A 23,533-nucleotide genomic window follows, 5' to 3' on the forward strand; every position below is an offset into this window, starting at 1 on the left:
GCACTGTGGGATCCGAGCCATGTCTACAACCTGCACCATAGCTCTGGCAATGCCATATCCGTAACCCGATTAGCAAAGCCAGGGATTGAACCTGTGTCCTCATGGATATTAGATTCCTTTCTCCTGAGCCACAAACACCCTCTTTTTTTTTTGTCTTTTTAGGGCTGCACCCATGGTATATGGAGGTTCCCAGGCTAGGGGTCTAATCGGAGCTACAGCTGCTGATCTATGCCACAGCCACAGCAACACCAGATCTGAGCCACGTTTGTGACCTACACCATAGCTCACGGCAATGCCGGATCCTTAACCCACTGAACAAGGCGAGGGATTGAACCCACAGCCTCATGGTTCCTAGTCGGATTCGTTTCTGCTGTGCCATGACAGGAACTCCCAAACACTGTCCCTTTTGAAAAAGGATTTTAAATGGAATTTCTTGGACCTTTCTCTAATTAACCTTAAATGTCTTCTGAGATTTTTGTTTTTTTATACAAAAAAATCAAGGCGCTCTATGTTTTGTCATTATATACAAGTATAGTTACACAAGTATAAACGGGTATCCTAAAATTTTTAAAAAAACTTCATTTTCATTGTCATAATGATAGAGTTTTTTTCATTCTTATAAAAATGTCTAGTTCATTAAATGTATAATGACATAATTTGCTTTTCTTTGGCTATACCTCTTGAAAATAATCCATGTTATTCTAGACTTAAATTTGATACTTTAATTTTTTTGAGCCCCTTGGTGTTAAAATGTCTTTTGACTATATTTCTCTATATTTGTTTTTGAATGTTATTTAACATACTTTCATTAACCTTTAAATAGAAAGAGTAATCAATAATGATTATATTAATTTAATAATATATATATATTTTGGTGTTCTTTTTAAATAGGGTTATTGGGGTTGTGCCATTGGCAAAGCCAGGCAAGCTGCAAAGACAGAAATTGAAAAGCTTCAGGTAATACATATTTACTGCTTGAATTTTTGCTATAACATTATCTTCATGTACTGAGGTTGTATCACCACAAAGTACACCTTTTTTAACTCCAGCTGTGGTTTGCTGTTTTGAGTAGCGCTTTCTGAACCATTTAGTGGCTAAATAGTAAAGGTGGCATCATACCTATAGACTTACATCATGGATCCCTTTATTTTGATGGCTGCTTACTATAAACCCTTAATCCAGAAAAACAGAAATTTTCATATAATTTCACAAAATTCATGGAGCCCTGTGAACCTTAGGTTGTTAACTCTGGTGTTTTACTGTATCACTTCCTCTCTGGAGCATAGTTTTTGTCTTTGGAAGTCTTCAACATTATGAGTCTGTACTTTTGCTTCTCTTGCCTTTGTTCCCAGCTAAATAAGGCATGGAATCCCATCATCTATTGGTATGAAAAAGTTTTCTTAGAAATGTGCTGGTTTTCCTTTTAGCCATAAATTGGTAATACTGGAACAGTATCTACCAACTCCTTATTGCTTATCTGAAATTTTACTAAAAGACAGGCTTATGATTTATCAGTATTTTGGGAAATTACAGTGAGAAAAAATTTCGTATACATTTAATATTAATGCTGTCCTGGAACCCTGCTCAACTAATTACCTCATTCAACTTAATTATTTATCCTTTATTTGCTTTTTAGGGCCACACTTATGGCATATGGATTAAAAATATTTTTAGAACAATTAACTTTCCTTTTGTTCTCTGGGTTTAAATCCAGCAAGGAATGGGAACACTGACAAATCATAGCTAAGAATTGAGAAAGATCACTTCACCTGAGAACATGTACACTTAACGGTGAAAAATATGCTCTAAGTTAGAGGTTAGCAAACTGAGGCCCACTGCCTGCTTTTTAAAGTTTTGTTGGAACACAATCACATTCAGTCTGGATGCTTTTGCACTGGTATAACAGTTGAAAAGTTTAAAAGTTGGAACAGAGACCAAAGACCCTATTCCAATGACTTGAAAGTCTAAAATACTTACTACTTGGACCTTTACAAAAAGAGTTTGCCAATCCTGCTCTAAATCATTACTCTGGTCTGTTTTTCTGCTCATGTTCTGTTTACCAACAGTATCACTTTATGAAATAAACTTCATTGACATATGTAAAAATCTATTTGCCATTTAAAATATAGTTTTTAGAATTTGCTCAGATTTGCCTTTGTAAGTTACAATTAATTTACTATAGAACTTAACTTGTAAGGGCAAAGTATGAAGATTGGTGTTTTCTTTTTCTTCACCCCCAATTTAACATGAAAAAAAATTAATCATCAGAAAAGACACGTACAACAGATAATCTCCATCTAGATAGAAGCTATTATTTTCCAATATTTTACTTATTTATGTTTTTTCCTGAACTATTTGAAACAAAGATTGCAGACATTATGATACTGCATCTTTAAAGGTTTCAGCTTTCATCTCCATAGACTAATACAATTACCACACTTAAGACATTACCTGATATTCAGTCCATAACTGCCTCAATAATCTCAACAATGTCATTTTTAACTGTTTTTCAACCATGATATAATGAAGGTTCACACACTGAGTTTGTTTGCCATATCTCCTCTAACAGTCTTCCCTTCATTCCAGTATTAGTTTTTTAAGGAGCCCATGCCATTTGCTTTTACAGTTGGTCCCATAGCCTTTATGATTTTTTTGTTGTTTTTCCTTGTGGCTAGAGCATCACGTTTTCTAAATACTAAAATACAGAAAGTATTAATGAACCTAGTTTAGAGAGAGAGAAATCAAATCACCTTGTCTAGATTGCTATATGGTTATTCCTTATTTTTCACCTTTTTCCATTCTCCTTAGTCAACATATCCAGAATATGAGCATCAGTTTGCTCTTTGCTTCTTGACTTTGTCATGTGTGTTTAGAAACCCACATATCTAAAAAAAATCCTGCATTGGTTACTTCCAGTACCTATAGTATACACATTTCTCTGCTGGACATCTAATGGCTATTTTTCTACCTAATTTCCAAATGTGCACTTCACTTATCTTTCTTAAAATCAAATCCAATCCAACTGTGTTCTAAGAATCTACTCAAATCTTGGTTCTTCAAAGCTTTCCCAACGTTTTTCATTTTTGTCTTGAATAGTTTTCATGACAGACAACTTATCTCACTCCTTCATTCCTCTGTATCTAGTATATAGAAAGTATTTGTTTTGTTTGCATTTTATTATCCCGAATTGGTTATGGAGAAAAAAACCCATTTCTTTACCATTTACTTATTTATTTATTTTTGGCTGCACCTGTGGCATGTGGATGTTCCCAGGCCAGGGATCTAACCCAAGCCACAGCCATAACAACATGAGATCCTTAACCCACTGAGCCACCAGGGGACTCCATCTTTGCTGCTCTTTTAAACATCAGGTCTGCCTGTAAACACATTCATAGAGGAGTACAGATTTTTTATAAATTTTAATACTTTTCACAAGATTAGTGGTGCCCAAGGGACATCCAGAATATCTGTTTTGGCATGATTATTAAAAAAAAAAAAAAACATTAAACTGAATAAAGAACTTTTAGAGAGTTCTGTCACTGAAGCAACCTGGGTTGCTGCCATGGGGCAGATTTGATTCCCTTACCCAGGAACTTCCACATGCTATGGGCACAGCCAAAAAAAAAGCAAAAACTTAGATTCTGTTCTTTTTGGACTTTAGGTTATTTTCCCTGGTTTTATCTTCTTTTACATTCATTTTTAAAATTTTTTTGCTTTTTAGGGCTGCACCTGTAGCATATCGAAGTTTCCAGGCTAGGGGTCAAATTGGAGCTGCAGCTACCGGCCTACTCCACAGCCACAACAACATGGGATCCAAGCTGTGCCTATGACCTGTACTGCAGCTCATGGCAACGCTGGATCCTTAACCCACTGAGTGAGGCCAGGGCTCGAACCCGAATCCTCATGGATTCTAGTTGGGTTCGTTACTGCTAAGCCTCAATGGCAACTACATTTCCCTGGTTTTGTATCTGAGAATCTCTCTCAACAGCATGGTTGATGATAAAAGTTGTGGAAAAAAATCTGTAAAGTTACACAAGTGAGGAGTGTTCTTCCTTTGACTTATAACTTTAATTTTTTTTAGATGAAAGAAATGACCTGCCGTGATGTTGTTAAAGAAGTTGCAAAAATGTAAGTTGAAACTTTCCTTAGCATTGACAAAAATATTTCTTTTCCCCATTTTTGGCTGTCCCGGGCAATATGAAGCTCCTGGGCCAGAGATCAGATCCAAGCCGCAGTTGTAGAAACGCTGGATCTTTAACCCACTGTGCTGGGCCAGCCGGGCCAAGGATTGAACCTGTGTCCCAACTGTCCAGAGAAGCCGCTGATCCTGTTGCGCCACAGTGGGAACCAGCATTGACAAAAATACTTCACCTGACCTTACTTTTATACATTAATTCTAAGAGACTGTTTTGTTTGGAAATAACATAGTGCATACTTTTCAGAAGGTGATTCAACATTCTAAGAAGCTTTAGTAAGGAGAATATCCATACTTCAAGTAACAATGAATAGGATGGGAAAAAATAGATTTTGACAAAATATACTCCTGTTTAGCTGACAGAAATCAAGAACTGGAAGATACAGTGAATCTCTAGGGACTTCATTTGATAGCTTTTGACTTCTTGTAAGTCTCGGGAGTCTGAGTAACAGTAACCTTAGCTTACAGTTTTAAGGTCCACAGCTAATTATTTTTCTACATGAACCAAGAAACTGACTCATTTATATCACCTATTAGATTTAGAAAAATAGGTTAATATTAAGATTTCTTGAAACAAGATGAGCAGCATTTCAAAACATTTAGAAACAGGTTAATAAAGCCTGAAGCAGTGGTTGACATTACAGCTTCATAGAGTACATACGCTATGTATCAGTAATAGTAAGCATAAAGCCAGTATACTTCAGTGACTGTGCTTCAAAATTAATGATTATTTTAGATCAGTGTAGGCATTTGGTATTTCAGAATTTTGTGCAAGTGTCTGTGAAGTTTTACATCTAATAATACATGCAAGGAAAAAAGTCCTTTAGAGTTCTATAGTATACTTATTTGAATGGTATTCTTAATCTTTAAACTGATAGTTTTAACAAAACCTTAAAACATCAAGTGTTTTATAAATTTTGTACTAATGATCCACCACTCCTGCTACCGCACCCCCTTTCCCACGAGACCCTTCTCCCTTCCAGTTCTGAAGAAGCAGAATCCATTCTATGATTCTAGGGACACTAGGAACTGACACAGGATAGAACTACTTAAAAAGTGAATAGTGCTCACTGAGTTGTACCACAATTTAACATGAACTCAATTTCCTTCGCTGAGAAGCCTTCTGGAAACCAGCCCTTACCTTTTATGTTTTGGTATAACACTAAACACCGATTCATTTCATGTAAGAAAGCCATCCCTTCATCACTTAGTCAATGGAGCACTATGTATCTTTTACTTAGTTCTAGAAAATTAAGATGTTGTTTCATATTATAGCAAGGCTTTAGGAATACCTTCCCAAGTAAGGTGTGCAAGGAGTTCACATTGTGGCACAGTGGAAATGAATCTGACTAGGAACCATGGCCTCACTGAGTGGGTTAAGAATCCCGTGTGGCTGTGACTGTGGTGGTGGCCAGCAGCTACAGCTTGGATTCAACTCCTAGCCTGGGAACCTCCACGTGCTGCTAGTGTGGCCCTAAAAAGCAAACAAAACAAAGTAAGGTGTGTAAGATGGTGGAAAAGATAAAGTAAGAAAGCTTTGTTTGCTCTAATATTCAAAAACTTTTTTCTTTTTAAATAATCTTATGGGAGTTCCCGTCGTGGCGCAGTGGTTAACGAATCCGACTACGAACTATGAGGTTGCGGGTTCGGTCCCTGCCCTTGCTCAGTGGGTTAAGGATTCGGCGTTGCCGTGAGCTGTGGTGTAGGTTGCAGATGCGGCTCGGATCCCACGTTGCTGTGGCTGTGGCGTAGGCTGGCAGCTACAGCTCTGATTAGACCCCTAGCCTGGGAACCTCCATATGCCGCGGAAGCGGCCCAAAGAAATAGCAAAAAGACAAAAAAAAAAAAAAAAAAAAAAATCTTATGTGACAGTGCCCCCTTGTTTACTGCAAGGCCAGGTTAAGGGACATAGAGAATAGTCAATAAAAATATTCCTGCCAGAGTTCCTATTGTGGCTTAGTGGTTAACGAACCCAGCCAGCATCCATGAGGATGTGGGTTCGATCCCTGGCCTTGCTCAGTGGATTAAGGATCCAGCGTTGCTTTAAGCTGTGGTGTAGGTCACAGACGCAGCTTGGATCTGGCGTTGCTGTGGCTGTGGCTGCTGAGGCATAGGCCAGCAGCTACAGCTTTGATTTGACCCCTAGCCTGGGAATCTCCTTATGCTGCAGGTGTAGCCCTAAAAGACAAAAAAAAAAAAAAAAAAAAAAAATTCTGCCAAGAAGGTGCAGATTGAAGAGACCACTAGATGTGAACTAATGAATTTGTTTAAATAAAATCATTAATGAGCAGAAAGAAATATCTTGAAAAGGCACATGTAGTGATGGCCTTTTCCTATTTGAATATATGTTCCTTATGAGATATCTTTTAGTTCTGTCTCTAAAAGAATTATCAAAATAAACAACTTTGGTTGTAAATGTTTAAGATATATTGAATCCTTTGTAGCAAGATTTTAATTTTTTATCAATCCTTGTATAATACAGATTATGTATATAGTCTATTAATATTTATATTAGGCATGACTATTCTAACTTATTGAGTGGGTGCATGAACTATGTTTATAGATGACCAAATGAATGTTAATTTTCCCTTTTCTGTTCTAGAATTTACATAGTACATGATGAAGTTAAGGATAAAGCTTTTGAACTAGAGCTCAGCTGGGTTGGTGAAAGTAAGTTTTTTCTTTATTTGCTCTCAGAGTCTTCTATACTAAATTCAGTGCTGGGTACTTTTCTAAAAAAGAATTTATAATGGCATATACATATAATAAAAGTACACAAAGAACAAACTGATAAACTGTCACAACATGGTTATTATGCTCATGTAACCACTGCTTTGGTCAGCAGATAAATGAGCCCCCCAGATATAACCCCTTATGCCTCCTTGAAATCATAGCTCTCACCTTTCCCCCAAAGTAACTACTATCCTGAGTTCTAACACCATAGATAGTTTTTGCCTGTTAATTTTTTTTTTTTTTTGGTCACACTCATAGCATGCATGAGTTGCTGGGCCAGGGATTGAACCTATACCACAGCAGTACCCTTGGCTCCTGCAGTGACAACATGGGATACTTAACCCACTGTGCCACAAGGGAATTCCAAATTTTATATAAATGGAATTCAACACTATTTTTGTTCCTGATTGCTTTAACAGATTTGTGTAAATCATTTTGTGTTATGTATAGTAGTATTTGTTCAATTGACTTGCTATAATGTTCTGTTGTCTGAATATACCACACTTTGTTCATCTCTTCTGCTGATAGAATTGGGCTCTTTCCAGTGTATGTATTTCACTAAAATGCATAACTGCATCTGTGGACATCTTGTACATTTTGGTACACATAGGTAGCATTTGTTATAAATATACATAAGAGTTGCCTTGCTGAGTCATCAAATACTCACATGCTTAACTGTGTTAACAGATGTTGGCCACAATGTATTCTGACCACTGGGTGCCTTTCTAATACAAATAAAGCCAAAACAAATTTAGGAGGTACTCTTTTTTTCTCCTTTCTAGCATGGCAACCATAGGGCTTCAGGGGCAGCTTTTAAAATCTAATCATGCGGAGTTCCCGTCGTGGTGCAGTGGTTAATGAATCCGACTAGGAACCATGAGGTTGCGGGTTCCGGTCCCTGCCCTTGCTCAGTGGGTTAAGGATCCGGAGTTGCCATGAGCTGTGGTGTAGGTTGCAGACGCGGCTCGGATCCCGCGTTGCTGTGGCTCTGGCTCTGTGGCTCTGGCTCTGGCGTAGGCCGGTGGCTACAGCTCCGATTCAACCCCTAGCCTGGGAACCTCCATATGCCGCGGGAGCAGCCCATGAAATAGCAGCAACAACAACAACAAAAAGACAAAAGACAAAAAAAAAAAAAATCTAATCATGCTGTGAATGAATGCACAGGAATTATTTTTTCCTTTTCTTTTTACTCCTGCACCTGCTGTGGCATATGGATGTTCCCAGGCAAGAGGGAGCCTGCAGCTGTGACCCACATTACAGCCACGGCAACACCAGATCTGACCTATGTCACAGCTTGCAGCAATGCCGGATCCTTAACCCACTGAGCAAGTTAGGGATCAAACCCAAATCTTCACAGAGACTAAGTCAGGTTCTTAACTCGCTGAGCCACATGAGGATAAGTCACAGAAGAATTTATTTGTTTTAAGAGCTAAATATGGGCACATTTAATATATAGGGAAAACAAAAAGTTCAAACAACCTGGTATTTCCTGTGGATTGTTGGCTAGATTGCTTGGTATTGCAAATCACAACTATAGTCCTCATGTTTAATTCACTTCAATATATATATATGGCTTAATTTACAGTAACAAAAGGAAGACATGAAATTGTTCCAAAAGATATAAGGGAAGAGGCAGAGAAATACGCTAAGGTAAGCCACAGCATGAAAACTATTCGAACTGAAGGTATCATGGAAATATGATGAATATGTTGAATTCTGTTAAATAACACTAAAGAAGAGTTTAGCTGAGCTAAGGATAGAAATTTTCTAGGTTATCCTCAATGGGGATTAAAGCTGCCCTGGTTCCAAAAGAATTTTTTCGTGCATGTGAAAATGGCAGGGTTTTTTCCAGGACATTTAATGCTTTCATATAGTGAGCATTCTATCAAGAATATAGTAATTGATTGTTAGAGCAAGATAAACTTTGCTATCCTTTACTTGGCTGTCTTATTCTAAACCATTGTTCATTTTTTACCTATAGTCAGGTTGTTACAGCAATGCTAAAAATTTATTTTAAACATTATTTTCTTCTTAACAGGAATCTTTGAAGGAAGAAGATGAATCAGATGATGATAACATGTAACACCTACTTCAGCATCTATTTTAAATTTCTAATACAGTCCCGTGTATTATTCAGCCCTGTGGATTACTATATACCCACTACCAGTTTTCATTAAATTCTTGTCTTATAACAATTGAAGTTTGGTTAATATCTGACAAATTGTTGGAGATATCTGAGCACTATTTATTCAGTACTAGAATGTAGATTTGTGCCTCTTTTAAAATTCCTTAAACTACTGCAAACAGAGGCTTTGGAATCAGATTAATTCAAAATCCCATTTCATCACTCATCTAGGAATCTAAAGATCATATCCTGTATACAGAAATACTTACAAACTTAGCAGGCAGTTAATTGATGCCACTACCCAATTTTGTTATTTACTGCCATGACTGCTGGTCATCAGCCATTGTTAACCTTTAGGTGTAATGCATGAAGAAAGATGTTTTAGGTTGGAGAGTCAAGAATTTTGGAGTTCTCTTACAACATAGTGGGTTAAGGATCCAGTGTTGTCACTGCACTGGCTTGGGTCACTGCTATGGTGTGGGTTTGATCCCTGGTCTGGGAACTTTCACGAGCCTTGGCTGGGCGTGGGGGGGGGGGGGGGAATGATCCACAAAACCCTATCACCTGTCACCTAGGAAATTTCTTGATCTGTAAAGTTCAAATAAAAATAGTATTTGGAGTTCCCTGATGGCCTAGTGGTTAAGAATTTGGCATTGTCACTGCTGTGGTTAGGGTTAGATCCCTGGCCTAGGGATTTCTGGATGCTGTGGGCGAGGCCATAAAAAATTTTTTTATGCTAAATAAATTAGAATATATATGGAAGAGCTTTGTCAACAGAACCGTTGCTGAGTGGAATAATCGGTATTGTGGCCTTCAAGGAATGGTAGCACTTAGAGCAGGAAGAAACTGAACTTAGGCCAAGTATGCCAGGTACACACACCCCCATTATTGGGCTCATGCCAGTATCACTCCATTCAACTGTAAGGCTTTCCTAAGAAGGTAATCTAAGTCACTGAGTTTAGCAGCAGGGTGGTGTGGTAGACTTTGAGCATCTGTGTAGTTTAAATAGCAAATCACTATGTGAATAGTTAACTACTATATAAACAACTCAAAGCCAGTATCTCATTACCATGGCTACATGGTCAAATTACCTGCTACATTTTATGACTCATACATTTAAGTCGGAATGACAGCAGTGACCTTGGACAAACACCTCAACATTAAGTTGGGTCTATCAATGGACAGATAATAAGCTGACTATCCTAAATAAGCTAATCTCTCTCTGGCTAGTCTACACTTTTCCAACTGCCAACATATGAATGGCATAAGATTCTCCTATTTTTATTGTACTGTGAGTACATCTGTTCTTAAATTCACATTGGAATAGCTAATAACCCTCTTTCAAAGAAAAGACAACAGTTCTTTAAAAAACTTATATATGAGCAGCTAAGCCACCTCAAAACATACATCAGATAACTCTAAGAACTATTTAAGCAGATATACCTAGCCTTCCAGGTATTATAAAAGAAATTAACAATTGTTTTCCTACATACTATACACAGAATTAATAAATAATCTTAAATTCAACTGTAAATTCAACTTTGTAACCACACCACTGAGATGTGATTAATCTCGGGGGGGGGGGGGAAGTTGCTATATTTTACTTTGACAGTTACAAATTTATTTTCAGAAAAGGCTGAATATCTTATTACTGTAAACTTCTTGATACTGGTACCTAAAAAAAAAAAAAAAAAAGAATTTTTAAAGAATCAAGTTTTTGGTTTAGAAATTACAAATAATAGAATATATTTAGAGTATAAAACTACTTATCTGATAAGACTATCCATTTGCTTTCATTTCTATCATTCATAAAGGAACCTAAAAAATAAATAGGAAAAATCAACTTGTAGGTCCTCATTATTAAGTGACCAAAACATTTAAAATACCGTTAAAATTGGGATTAATATTTCTCATTATAAAAAAAATCTACTCATCAAAATGCTATTAAGAAATTCACAAAAGAAAAAAAAGTCAAGTCTTAATGTAAAACACTCAATTCTAATATTGTTTCTATAACTCTGAGATTCCTCCCCTTTGGAAATAAACCTTACTTTGTAGCACTTTACCATGTATGTACATACAGTATTTGCCATGCCAAGGCTATTTCCTACCTGGTCTTTCCAAGGACTCGCACACCTGAGAAAGAAAGCCTTCTGAAATAACTGACAGATTTCTCCCTCTCAAAACCCTTTACATGTTTCCCATTTAATAGTTTTCAAACTTTTTTTTAAAAAGGAACTCCAAAACATAAGCGTGCAGCTCTTAACTCCAAAAAGTAAGGCTTCTGTTCCATCACTGACTCAGGTATATGTCTGTATTACAGTGTTTACTGTAACAAAATTTACGATAATAAATATATTTCTCCTCTCCTGCCCTCCCATGGGAGTTATTTCAAGAAATTACTGAATTGCTACTGGTAAGCACACATAGGTATTCAAAGGCTAAAGTATACATTTTAAAAATGGAAATAATTCATACTAGTTAACTACAGGGTAAGGTATACTATTTAAAAACACTGGTTCAGAAATGTACTGATCAGAGGTTTCTAAATTAAGACAATGGTTTATGATTTGAATAGATTTGGGAAATCTAAGCTCAGGAAATATATAAACTTTGGGTCTATTCATTCATAGTAGCATGGTAATGGGATTTTTCTTATTAAAATAAGACAGGGCTTCTTCTTTGCCACCACTGTAACCACACTTTCAGCATAAGGAAACTAGCGTCATAATTAAAAGAAGGATGGTGGTTTATAAGCTAATGTACATTCCATATAAGTTTTGTCACTTAATAATTGTCACTTTGGGCAAGTTACTTATTTCTCTTCTCTATAAAATGAGGATTATATACCATTTAAAATGATATACAAAACAGGAATACTCAGATATAAATTTAAATTTATACAAGATTTTGTTTTGAAAATTATAAAATGTTGGTGAGGGAAGGACTAAATAAACTGATTACAAGATTCAGTATTGTTATTAATTCTCCCTAAACTGATTTATAGACTGGATATAAAACCCAATCAAATTTGTAAAAGGTATTATTAGGGGGAGGGGTGTAAAGAAATCAACAAGCTATTTCTAAAATTTGGGAAAGGAATTAGATTAGCCTAAAAAACAATTTGAAAAAATAAAAAATTTACAGGACCCATGCCATCTTATTTCAAGACTCACTGTACAATTAATGGAATAGACATATTACTAATAGAAAACCAACACTAAAACCCAGGCCATAATACTTTGTACCATATACAAAAATTAACTCAAAGTGATTATAAGCCAAAATGTACTTCAAAGTCTAAAACTTCTGAATGAAAACAGAAAATCTTGTGACTTTGATTTTAAAAAGAGTTCGGAGACTACAACAAAAGCATGATATATATAAATGAAAAAAATAAAACGACAAACAATTTCACCAAAATTAAAAGCTGCTTTCCTTTAAGTGAATAAAAAGAAAAACTCTAGGGGAAAATATCTGCAAATCACCTATCAGACAAAGGACATTTGTCCAGAACATATACAAAGAACTCTCAATGAGGTAATAAAACAACCCAATTTCTTAAAATAGGCAAAAGACTCAGACAATTCACAACTAATTCCTTCTGGAGTTCCCATTGTGAAACGATTCCGACTAGTACTCATGAGGATGTGGGTTCGATCCCTGGCCTTTTCAGTTGGTTAATAAGGATCTGGTGTTGCAGTGAGCTGTGGTGTAGATCACAAATTGAGCTTGGATCCTGAGTTGCTGTGGCTGTGGTATAGGCTGGCAGCTGTAGCTCCAATTTGACCCCTAACCTGGAAACTTTCATATGCTGCACCTGGGGCCCTAAAAAGCAAAAACAAAAAATATTCCTTTAACCATCCTACCCCTTCAAGAAGTAATCACCATATTATACATATCTCTTCAATCAAGAAATAAATTTTCTGTAATAGAGTAAATGCTGGTGTAATTATAAAGACTGTTGAAGAGCAAGGGTCCTCACACACCTTGAATTTGTGATTAGGACTCTGATTTGAATTTCACTGTGGAACCATGACATGGAATTTTAGAAGACTGAAAATTTAAGAGTGAGCAGCAATCAAGTGATAGTAGTAAAGATTCAAATGTAAATGCAATGATACAATGTATCATACTGCCAGGAAAACTTAAAGCTAAATAATATATAATTCCTTCTCTAGTTGGAAAAACAAACACATTTAAAAGTCACTAGCAAGGTATATTGGAACTATGTGTGCGTGTAATAAGTATACATTCCCTGTATATATATTCTGATCCATAAATGTGTGCTTTGGGAAGAGAGTGGGAACAGAAGGCAAACCCTGACAAACAAGGAAGGGAATTTGGGGCCAGTTTACTGAATATCTAGTGGATAAGCTCTCTAATCAGTGAATTTATGAGAAAAATTAAGGGTGTGTGTGTGTTTATGTATGTATGTGTGGATGGAGGATGAAGTTGTAGGGCATGATGGATACTTGAGAAAACTTTTTCCCCATTGGATCTTTAAAGAAATACACGCCTCAGAAATACGAGCACATCACTAGATCACAAAAAGAGAGTATCTGGTAGAAACTTCAGTAGATGGTTTCTAATATCTTATGATTCAGCCTCAGTTCTCTGAACATTTCCAACATGAGGGTGGATAAAGAGCCAGGGAGCTGATAAGGGCAAAACTGCTTAAGTATTCAGAGATTAAAAAAGCATCTTTCATATTTTACTGACAGGTCAAGAGAAAGAACAACTCTGACTTAAGACAGGCCAGGTCAGTATGGTAAAGGAAAATTTTATACAACACTCCTGCAGAAGAACCTTAACAGGGAGTTCCCGTTGTGGTTCAGCGGGTTAAGAACCTGACATAGCATCCGTGAGGATGCGGGTTTGATCCCTGGCCTCGATCAGTGGGTTAAGGATCTGAGATTGCCGTGAGCTGTGTGGGGTAGGTCAAAGGTGCGATTCGGATCCGGTGTTGCTGTGGCTCAGGAATAGGCCACAGGTGCAGCTCCCTTCTGACCCCAGTCCAGGAACTTCCATACACCAGAGGTTTGGCTGTAAAATGCAAAAGAAAAAAAGAGAAAAAAAAGAATCTTAATGCAAGATTCCCCTACGAGCAACATGAAGGGATTCAGGTTTACATTGAAAATACATTCTACAGACATGTTCTATTAACACCCAATTAGAAGTGCACTTCATAGGATAAACATAAGTCACAGATGATTCACTGTTTAGAACTAAAAGTTGTATTTACTATCTTACTAACAAAAGATTAACATTTTACTGCAACCTTTCCCCCAAAGACAGTCAATATTCACAATGTGGCACATTTCTACTCTAATTACCATTTGACCTTTCACCTGTTCCTCCTGAAAAATGGAGTAAGTGTAGCAGAATGCAGTTCTCACACATGTCCAGAGCAAAGATCTACTAGAAATGAATATAGATATACTTCCTTCACAGGCAACATCATGACTCATTCATACGGAAACTGACATGGAAAGCCGAAATGGCAAGCCACCAATGTCGGCAAGTCATACACTAATTATTTCTGACAACAAAAAGTTTTTCTTCCTTGTCAACTGTTTTATGATAGGAACCCACATGAAGCTTTCTGACAAATGACTTCATGTGTAGACATGAAGGGCCATTTTCCCTTCCATCTAGATATTTGGACAGCTTTCAAAATGAATTTCGGAAGAGGTGCTTTAAACGTGAAACTCAGATTCATCTTCTCTAAATCCATTCTTTTCCCTAAATGGAAATCTGACAAAACAGGAAGTGCTTGGCAGCACAGAGAAGCAAGTTTTGCGGCTCAAGCATTTACTGCTAATAGACTAGTTCTTCATGACTATGTAAAAAAAAAAAAAAAAAAAAAATGCAGAACTATACATTTGAGAAGAAAACAGCAAAACTTTGCCTTGGTTACCAAGGTTCCCTTGGTAATTTAAAGGCCTTAAAAAGACAGTATCACATGAAACACAGAGGAATCAGAAACAGGAAGATGGCTTTTCTGTTACGCTACTTCATATAAGAATCCCCTGTTCTGACGCCAAATGACCAAGATCTAAGCCACCAAAATTATACAAACACTGCAAGGAGTTTTGAGACTGCACATAAAGACTAAGAAACACAAAAAGAAAAAAAGAAAATCAAAAAAAGATTTTGGTTTGGTTTAAGGGAACCTACTTGGGGAAAATCATTGGCTTATGCCTGCCAAAGGATGTTAATATAAATACAATACCTGAACTACAAATAAATACAAATATCCACCATTAAGTGGGCCATTAGAATTAGCAGAGAAATACACTACCAAACATATCTTAAGAAAGAATCCCTCCCCCAAGACTTCTTCCAGCTGCCATCCCTCACCCCCAATTCCACTGCTAAAGCATTTTAAGATACAATTAATTAACACTAGCGGCATATGGAGGTTCCCAGCCTAGGGGTCGAATCAGAGCTGCTGCTGCCAGCCTACGCCACAGCCACGCCAGATCCAAATCATGTCTGCGATCAACACCACAGCTCACAGCAATGCCGGATCCTTAACCCACTGAGCGAGGCCAGGGATTGAACCCGCAACCTCATGGTTCCTAGTCGGATTCCTTTCTGCTGTGCAGCGACAGGAACTCCTGTATCTTCACTTTTAAGACATCACACTTAAGGGTACAGCAGTATAACATGGTGCCTACTAAATGATAACGCTACCAAACAAGTGTAAAACACTGTTATCTAAACTATAGGTTCAGACCCACAGTAAATCATAAAATCGATTTTTTATCAGTTGATATCAAAACCAATTTTTGGGTCACAGTTTTGTTTTTTAATAATCTACAGGAGAAAATACTGGAGTACACTGTACTTTCATTTGTTGTAGGTATGGGCAGTACACATACATACGTGGAATAGAAACCTCACTATAATGAAATTAATCAATAACCTTGTTTAGCTTTATTTATCTGTTTTACCACTTGTATATACAACAGTGAAGTAGGTAGGACATCAAAGCTTCTGTCAATTTGACCTTATGTGATAAGACTAGCAGTAACTTCCGTAAGTGCTAAAATTATGAAGTCAATGTCTGATACTTCTGATTTTCAGGGGCTGTCAATTCACTTGCCATTAAATATTAGAAGTATGCTTAGGGATTATTTGAAAATTATGGTGCTGGACTGGAACTGTTAAGTATCAAGAGCTGTAAATACCTAGCTCCATGTGCCTTATACTCATGCAAGCACTCATCCAGAGTAATGTACCCAACCAATGAGAACAGACTTATGATCAGAAAACAGAACATTTGGTCTTTCAATCCAATGTTTCCATATTAGGATATTTATTCAATCTAACATCCCACTGAGCTATTGTAAAAATTCTGAGAATTTTTGAGCTAAGAGTACATAATTTACACTTTAGTTCTAGGAATACCTACTATGAGCCTGTGTGATACATATTTTTGGATAGGTAAAAAGTAGATTTATGGAGACAGAATGGACCTCTCAGAAGGCAAGAGCAGCCTGGAAGATACACATTCCATAGACAAAAATGTGGGCCATTTCAAAAGGCTTGAGAGTGGCTGAGCCTGATATCATATCTCCCAATTTCCCACCATTTCCATTTCTTCTAAATCTAGTGGCATAGATGCCATCAATATATCAGTAACCAAAGATCAAGTGAGTGTCCTCATGAAATATCTCACCCAGGAGTTCCCTGGTGGCCTAGCGGTTAAGGATTCAGTGTTATCACTGCTGCCGCATGGATTTGATCCCTGGCCCGGGGAACTGGCACAGGCACGGTCAAATAAATAAATAAAGAGGAACTATCTCATCCAGTTCCTATTCTCAGACTACTCCTACTTTCATGTCTAAAGGCATTATAGTATGGTGACAAGAAAAATGCACTTGGAGAGTGAGATTATGAGTTTAATAACCGACTGAGCCAGATAGTTTGTATATTCTGTTACTAGAAGCAGATGTACCCTGAGTTCAGGCTAAACTTTTTGCAAATTTGGATCACCGGGATGAGGAAGATGAGTGGGTGGGCAGATCTTGAAAAATCAGCTACTACCAGAAAACAATCCCTCTGGTGGTTAATTAGACATATTTACCCTTCTAAAAAATAACATGAAATCATTCTAATAAAAATTTTGACCTGTGGCTAGTCCCCACACACATTCTGGAATCTGACCCAATTCCTAAACCTCAAGTGATCTCATTTTAAGTAACTGATCAGGCAAGATATTCCTAGTTTACAAAAACTGACAAAGCACATTTTTACTGACAAGAGTTGTTGATTAAATGTCGCCTTTTAGCTTACTATACCTTTTTATAAAGTGTCGCTCCACAAATGAGTTCTACTAAGTGCCAAGGCCTGTGATAGGTCCTAAACCTACAAAAGTCCCAATAAGGTACAGTTCTCTGTCTATAAGATGTCATAACTTAGTGAAGGACACATGAGTGGACAAAAAGCTAAAATGCAATATAGAAAGTGGTAGGAATCATGTAAAAGCAAATAAATGAAATTCACATGGACAGATTACTACAGTTGCAGAGGTATCAAGGAAAGCATCACTTAAAAAGCACTTTGTGAACATGTGGTGATAGGGCAACATTCCAGGTGGTGGGAAAAGTATGAATAAAAACAAAGAACTGGGAAAATAGAGAGCTTTTATAGGGAAGACAGGATAGTTCTAGTGCGACTGCAGCAAAGAATAACTGAAGGGAAGAAGTAGGAAGTAAGTTGAGAGAGATTGATACAACATTCAGGAAGGTCCTGAATGGGAGGCAGAGTCTAGATGCTTTGTTTCTGTATGTAAATACAATAACAAATTTCTTTAAAACTCTCTTGGGATGACAGACATTTTGGAATAGCACTATACACACTAAGTTCGAGCATAATTCTAAGTACTTTACATATATTAACTCACTTAAAACTAATCCTAACTAGGTCAGCTCTATTGCTATCCTTAGTTTACAGATGAGGCAGGTACTAGAGACTAACACAGTGCTGGAGATTATACTTCAACAAACTCATAGGAAAAGATTTGTGGTTACCATAGGTGGGGAATAGGAGGGGGAATTAGATGAGGCACAAACTTTCAATTTTAAGATAAGTAGTAGGGATATAATGTACATGTTAAATAAAACTAACACCACTGTAAGTTATATATGAAAGCTGAGTAAAGAGTAAATCTTAAGAATTCAAAAGAGTAAATCTTAAGAATTCTTATCACAAGGAAAAATATTTTCTATCTGTATAAGATGATGAATATTCACTAAACTTACTGTGGTCATCATTTCATGATTTAAGTCATCTTTATGCTGTACACAACTTACACAGTGCTATACGTTAATTATATCTCAAAACTGGAAGAAGGAAAAAAAGAAAGAAAAACTAACCTTTCTTTAAATTAGTTTGAGAATCATCTGGTTTTCCTGCACTTATTTTACTTATTAATTTAGGTTAACTTTTCAAGTTGTACTTTCAAAACCAGAAATAAGAAAGCCCTAATAAAAGCACCAAAAAGTCTAATGGAAGAATGGAATTAAAAGTCAGAATGTAGAAAATAGTGTAATACATTTTGTATCTATTCAAAAACCCTCAGCAAAAATAATGAAAATCGAACAGGAAGTCTTTATGGAAAATATCTACAGAAAATTACTACTAACAAACTCAAGAGAATTTAAGAATAAAATATCAAAACTCTTAACACATAAATGGAGAGAAGTCTTGAATAGACAACTTGTCTACAAATAAGAATCAGAAAGTGAAATTATGGAAAGACAGCCCGCTTCACAGTTAACAACAAAAATGCTACAAAGAGAAAGAAAATTCAACATATTTTAACTTAGCAAATGATTATAGTTACAGACTACTTGATGCTGGTAGCTAAATTCACAGGAAAGGTGACAGGGTAAATTATATCTTTTGGAAAACAACATGGCAATGTTTTAAGAGTCATAAAAATGTTCATACAATGACCCCCTTTTTTTTTTCTTTCCTTTTTTTGTCTTTTTAGGCAAAAAAGTTCCTGGCTAATGGAGTTCCCAGGCTATGGGTCAAATAGGAGCTGTAGCTGCTGGCCTACACCACAACCAAAGCAACACCAGATACTAGCCACATCCGTGACCTACACCACAGGTTACAGCAATGCCAGACTCTTAATCCACTGAACTGAGGATAGGGATTGAACCTGCATCCTCTTGGATTCTAGTCAGATTCATTTCTGCTGAACCATGATGGGAACTCCCCATATGGTGACCTTTTAAATCAATCCTACAAGAACAGTGCAAAAAACAGAAAATACTGTATGAACATAGATGATAACTACAGTATTTAAGAGCTAGAAACCTAAATGGTCGAGGAATAGAAATATGAGGTTAAAGATAAAACACTTTGATGGAATGTTTTCAGACATTAACATCATTGTGAAGACCATGCAGGACAATGAATGCCTATTACTATGTTACGGAACAAAGAAAATAAAAACTTCCCTAAGTCTAAAGACAGAATATATATACAGACAGGAAGAAGGCCATTTAAAAAATCTAATGATAGGGTGGGATTAGAAGTGAATGGTGAAGTCCACTTTGATCTGTAAAGTTTGAAAATAATACAAAACAAAATACAATCTTTGTTTTCTGCCACATCCCAGCTTTTAAGGCCTTTTAGATGTTCCTAAATCTATAAAGGACTAGCACCCCATACAATTCTGATATGCAGCTAATTCTAGAAACCTTGACCAACTGGCTTCACAGTTTTCCCAATGTAATTTTTAATCAGTCATCCTCTCCAAATTGGTTTACTCACTGTCCCAAACATAGCTTTTCTTACGTAACTGCATCCTTGCTCACAATCTCCATTCACTTAGAATGACTTCCCTTCTTCTAATTTTACATACTACATACCACTAACCTTGAAAAGCCTTCAATGATGGCTCAACAAATGATGGCTTTTTGTTGGTACTACAACACAATTTGTGTTTTTAAAAACAATTAGAGCTAACTGTGTACTGATCTTTTGACAAATCAATTTTTGTAGGGAGCCATGATTTAACTTTAAAAAGTTCAATTAATCTAAACTGACCAAACCTTTCGAAGTAACTATATTAACTTCCACATATTTAATTACGGTCTTCCCTTTACTGATAGTAAGCTCCTGGAGCACAGGTCCTTGCCAGGAAGGAATGCTACAAAGTAACCTAGATGACTTGAATCCAAATTCTAACATATGCTCTTGTTTGCATCATATATGAAAGAAACTCAGTGTCTATGAATGGTCATAAAATACGCACTGATATCTAGGGCACAAGACAATGTAGAAATAGCAAAGGGTGCTAATAAGCAAATCATTTAACTTTCCAAAAAAATTTAACAAAATCATTAGGAAAGCAGCTACATTCAACAAAACAATGTTCCACTTTTCAACATACAGACATTTACAGAAATAACTTCACAGTGGAACAAATCCTATCATTTTTCAAAAGCAAACATATAATAGTAACATGGCCAATCTTGATTACTAATGAATAGTTAAGTAAAACTGCATACCAGAAATAGAATTTTCAACAGATAGCTGATCCAGGTCTTTTAAAATCTGGAACACTTTCCTTCATGTTTCCTCGAAATAAGGCTTACTCTAGAAGACAAAGACTTTTCTTACTTTTGAGTTTTTTACATAACCCACACACTCAGAACAGACTGTTTTGCTTCACTTCTTTTTTTTTCTTTTTAGGGCTGCATTTGCAGCATATAGAAGTTCCCAGGCTAGGGGTCGAATCCAAGTTGCAGCTGCTGGCCTACACCACAGCAACAGCAATGGTGGATCTGAACCTTGTCTGTGACCTACACCATAGCTCATGGCAACACCAGATCCTTAACCCACTAAGCAAGGCCAGGGACTGAACCCGCATCCTCATGGATAGTAGTCAGGTGTGTTTCCACTGCACCACAACAAGAACTCCTGTTTTGCTTCACCTCTGAACATTTTTCCTGATGAAATCTCTAGATGACAAGTATTTTACCTTGAGTTTAAAAAAACAAAACCATGAAAGTGTTTACAGTGATGCTGGGTGATTAAAAATCTAGAACTAGGAACCACAAATGGGTAAAAAAAACTCAGAGATGTTCTAATTTTGAGATTTGTCTAAAATATCATGTCAGGAAGCTAACTGCCTCATTTGAACCCTTTACCGAATAAATAAAACATTCTTCTTTCAAAACAGCTTTCTTCATAAAAACATTCACTAAAAATTTTAATATTGTACAATCACTATTCTACTAGTTTGGGCTCAAACACATTACAAAGCACAATTCTATTAAAATTAATTCTCTTTCATTTATTCCTAAGACATGATCTTTTTTTTTTTTTTTAATTCATGGCTGCACCCACAGCATATGGAACGGAGAGTTCGTGGTTAACGAATCCGACTAGGAACCATGAGGTTGCGGGTTCGGTCCCTGCCCTTGCTCAGTGGGTTAACGATCCGGCATTGCCGCGAGCTGTGGTGTAGGATGCAGACGCCGCTCGGATCCAGCGTTGCTGTGGCTCTGGCGTAGGATGGGGGCTACAGTTCCAATTTGACCCCTAGCCTGGGAACCTCCATATGCCACGGGAGCGGCCCAAAGAAATAGCAAAAAGACAAAAAAAAAAAAAAAAAAAGATAAACATACAGTATACACCTTTTGGTGGCAGCAATACAAGAAATTTTTTTTTTCTTCTTTTGGCTTTTTGGGAATTTCCAAATGCCCAGTAACATGTGTTATTTGGATCAGATAATAACAGTCTTAAGTTAGGTAGTGGAATTATAGGTGATTACCCCCAGGGGAAGTTGAGCAGTTTTATATGTTTTATAATTTCTTTACCAAAAAAAAAAAAAAAATCACTTCTCAACTCTTACTGAAATATCTTTTCTATATGCCAAAATTTTAAATATGGAGGAAAAAAATCATGAAAATGTTCACACTGTTTCTTGATAAAAATATGAAGCACTTAAAAAATCCAGAAATGGGAAAGGCATAATTGAGTAAACAGACTCATAAGTATGTCCTAATCTGGGGACTTCATTCTAAAGTATCACATCAGGAAGCTAGTTATACAGACTTATTTGAACCTTTGACCAAACAAACACTTTTCAACTACCATTTTTTCATTTTGCTATTTATGGTTCTACTTACTGGTCCACAGAAAAACTTTTTCAGGCAGGCTCACCTCAGTAATACTTTCGGGTATTTGTCACTGAACTGTCCTGTTTTCTTCTGACCAACTGCCAAAAAAAAAATCTCAATAAATTATTAAATCATTCAATCATTTTCTAGTCTGGAGCCCCATGAATAAGAGGGTTCAAATCAAGAATATTATGAAGATAATTTTATGCAGTTATTTAGATCAGTGTGACAAGGTCATTCGATAGAAAAACTAACATGCATTTATTTTAACTAAGAAATTACTTTTCTAGTAATTCTAAGAAAAGGCACTATTGTGAATGAAAAATTGACTCAATTAAGATATTCTCCTAACGAGTAAATGTAGTCAATGTGGACTACCATTGATTTTTACATATTTAATTATTTCATTCTTTAACTCAACTTGCTAATTAATACTTTATTTCCACAATTTCAAATGTAATTTTGTTCTATTGAAAACAACACAAGATCACAACAAGCTCAACGGCTGCCTTGAACAAAGTCCTACCGGGGAGGACCTTTCCTCTAAGGAGTGATGATAAGGGTTAGGTCAGGAGTTTTCAGTCCCTGTATTTCCTCCCCCAAAGTAGTATAAGGCTCCAGAAGGGTGGCACAGCTGCACGTCTAAAGTAGCAGGGCTGCTGCCAAGAGAATTCCTCAGCGCCCCAAACCCAGTTTCCTTATTGCCTCATCGCGGGAGGAGCACGCGGAAACACCTCTCCCCAGGTAGGGAGGGTCTAAGAACCTTACCTTCCCCGTCTTCCTGAAAAAGGAGCCTATAACTGGTGACACTCGATCACAGAGTATGACAAGCTGCCGAAACCCACTTCCAAAGAAGGGAAGTACTGCTCCCAGAGAAGAGGAGCCCAAAGGATCGGCCAGGAAAAAAAGACCAGCTCGTCTCCTCCGCCTCTTTCTCTTTGGCAGCGGGAGAGGAAGCCTCGCCCCCTCTCAACCCGCCTCCCGGCTCCCCTCCCCGCCGCAGGGAGAACATACCCGGCCATGGCTGCCGCGCGGCCCCCTCACTTCCGGTGCCGGTGCCTCCAATGCTGCGCCATCCCCCAGCCCACCGGACAACCACAGCTTCGAACTGACCTTTCCGGCAGATCGCGACTCTTCCAACGTTCACTAGGTTTTGTCCTGGAGAGAACGGTGGATGGGTGCCGCAGAAAAACGAATCTACAGACTAAAGAATCCGCTCTCGTCTGGCCAGAAACATAAAAAGCGATAGAGCTGCAGCCACCGCTGCCCAGACAAAATGGCGCCGACAAGCTGGTTCGGCGCAGGCGTCTTGGAAAGACCTGCCCC

General features: G+C 37.2%; 1 protein-coding gene and 1 long non-coding RNA gene across 7 annotated transcripts in view; one reads left to right on the plus strand and one right to left on the minus strand.

The window, feature by feature from the left end:
• PSMA3 (proteasome 20S subunit alpha 3) overlaps window positions 1-9,123 on the plus strand; it is a 27,076-nt gene extending 17,953 nt beyond the window's left edge. For both annotated transcript variants that reach the window (XM_001927990.6, XM_084982091.1), the window contains exons 7-11: window positions 892-957; window positions 4,082-4,128; window positions 6,798-6,865; window positions 8,514-8,578; window positions 8,967-9,123. In XM_001927990.6, coding sequence (XP_001928025.1) covers window positions 892-957; window positions 4,082-4,128; window positions 6,798-6,865; window positions 8,514-8,578; window positions 8,967-9,011 — 291 coding nt within the window. In that variant the 3' untranslated portion in view covers window positions 9,012-9,123. The remainder of the gene's footprint in view (window positions 1-891; window positions 958-4,081; window positions 4,129-6,797; window positions 6,866-8,513; window positions 8,579-8,966) is intronic.
• LOC102165044 (uncharacterized) lies at window positions 6,785-23,494 on the minus strand. Of its 5 annotated transcripts, none has more exons than XR_014819726.1 (5): window positions 23,321-23,494; window positions 22,251-22,305; window positions 20,591-20,678; window positions 10,820-10,871; window positions 6,785-10,728 (listed from the first exon to the last, which is right to left on the minus strand). It is a non-coding gene; the product is annotated as an uncharacterized LOC102165044 (long non-coding RNA). The 5 variants fall into 5 exon arrangements; XR_014819729.1 differs by having other exon boundaries at window positions 8,918-10,728; window positions 23,222-23,494; XR_301235.4 differs by having other exon boundaries at window positions 10,652-10,871.
• Between the last annotated feature and the right edge of the window lie 39 nt (window positions 23,495-23,533).

The sequence above is a fragment of the Sus scrofa genome, chromosome 1 (assembly GCF_054392235.1).
Source record: "Sus scrofa isolate SSC_HxYL_T2T_F1_AM1 chromosome 1, Sscrofa_HxYL_maternal_Yorkshire_Landrace_v2.0, whole genome shotgun sequence".
Classification (NCBI taxonomy): domain Eukaryota; kingdom Metazoa; phylum Chordata; class Mammalia; order Artiodactyla; family Suidae; genus Sus; species Sus scrofa.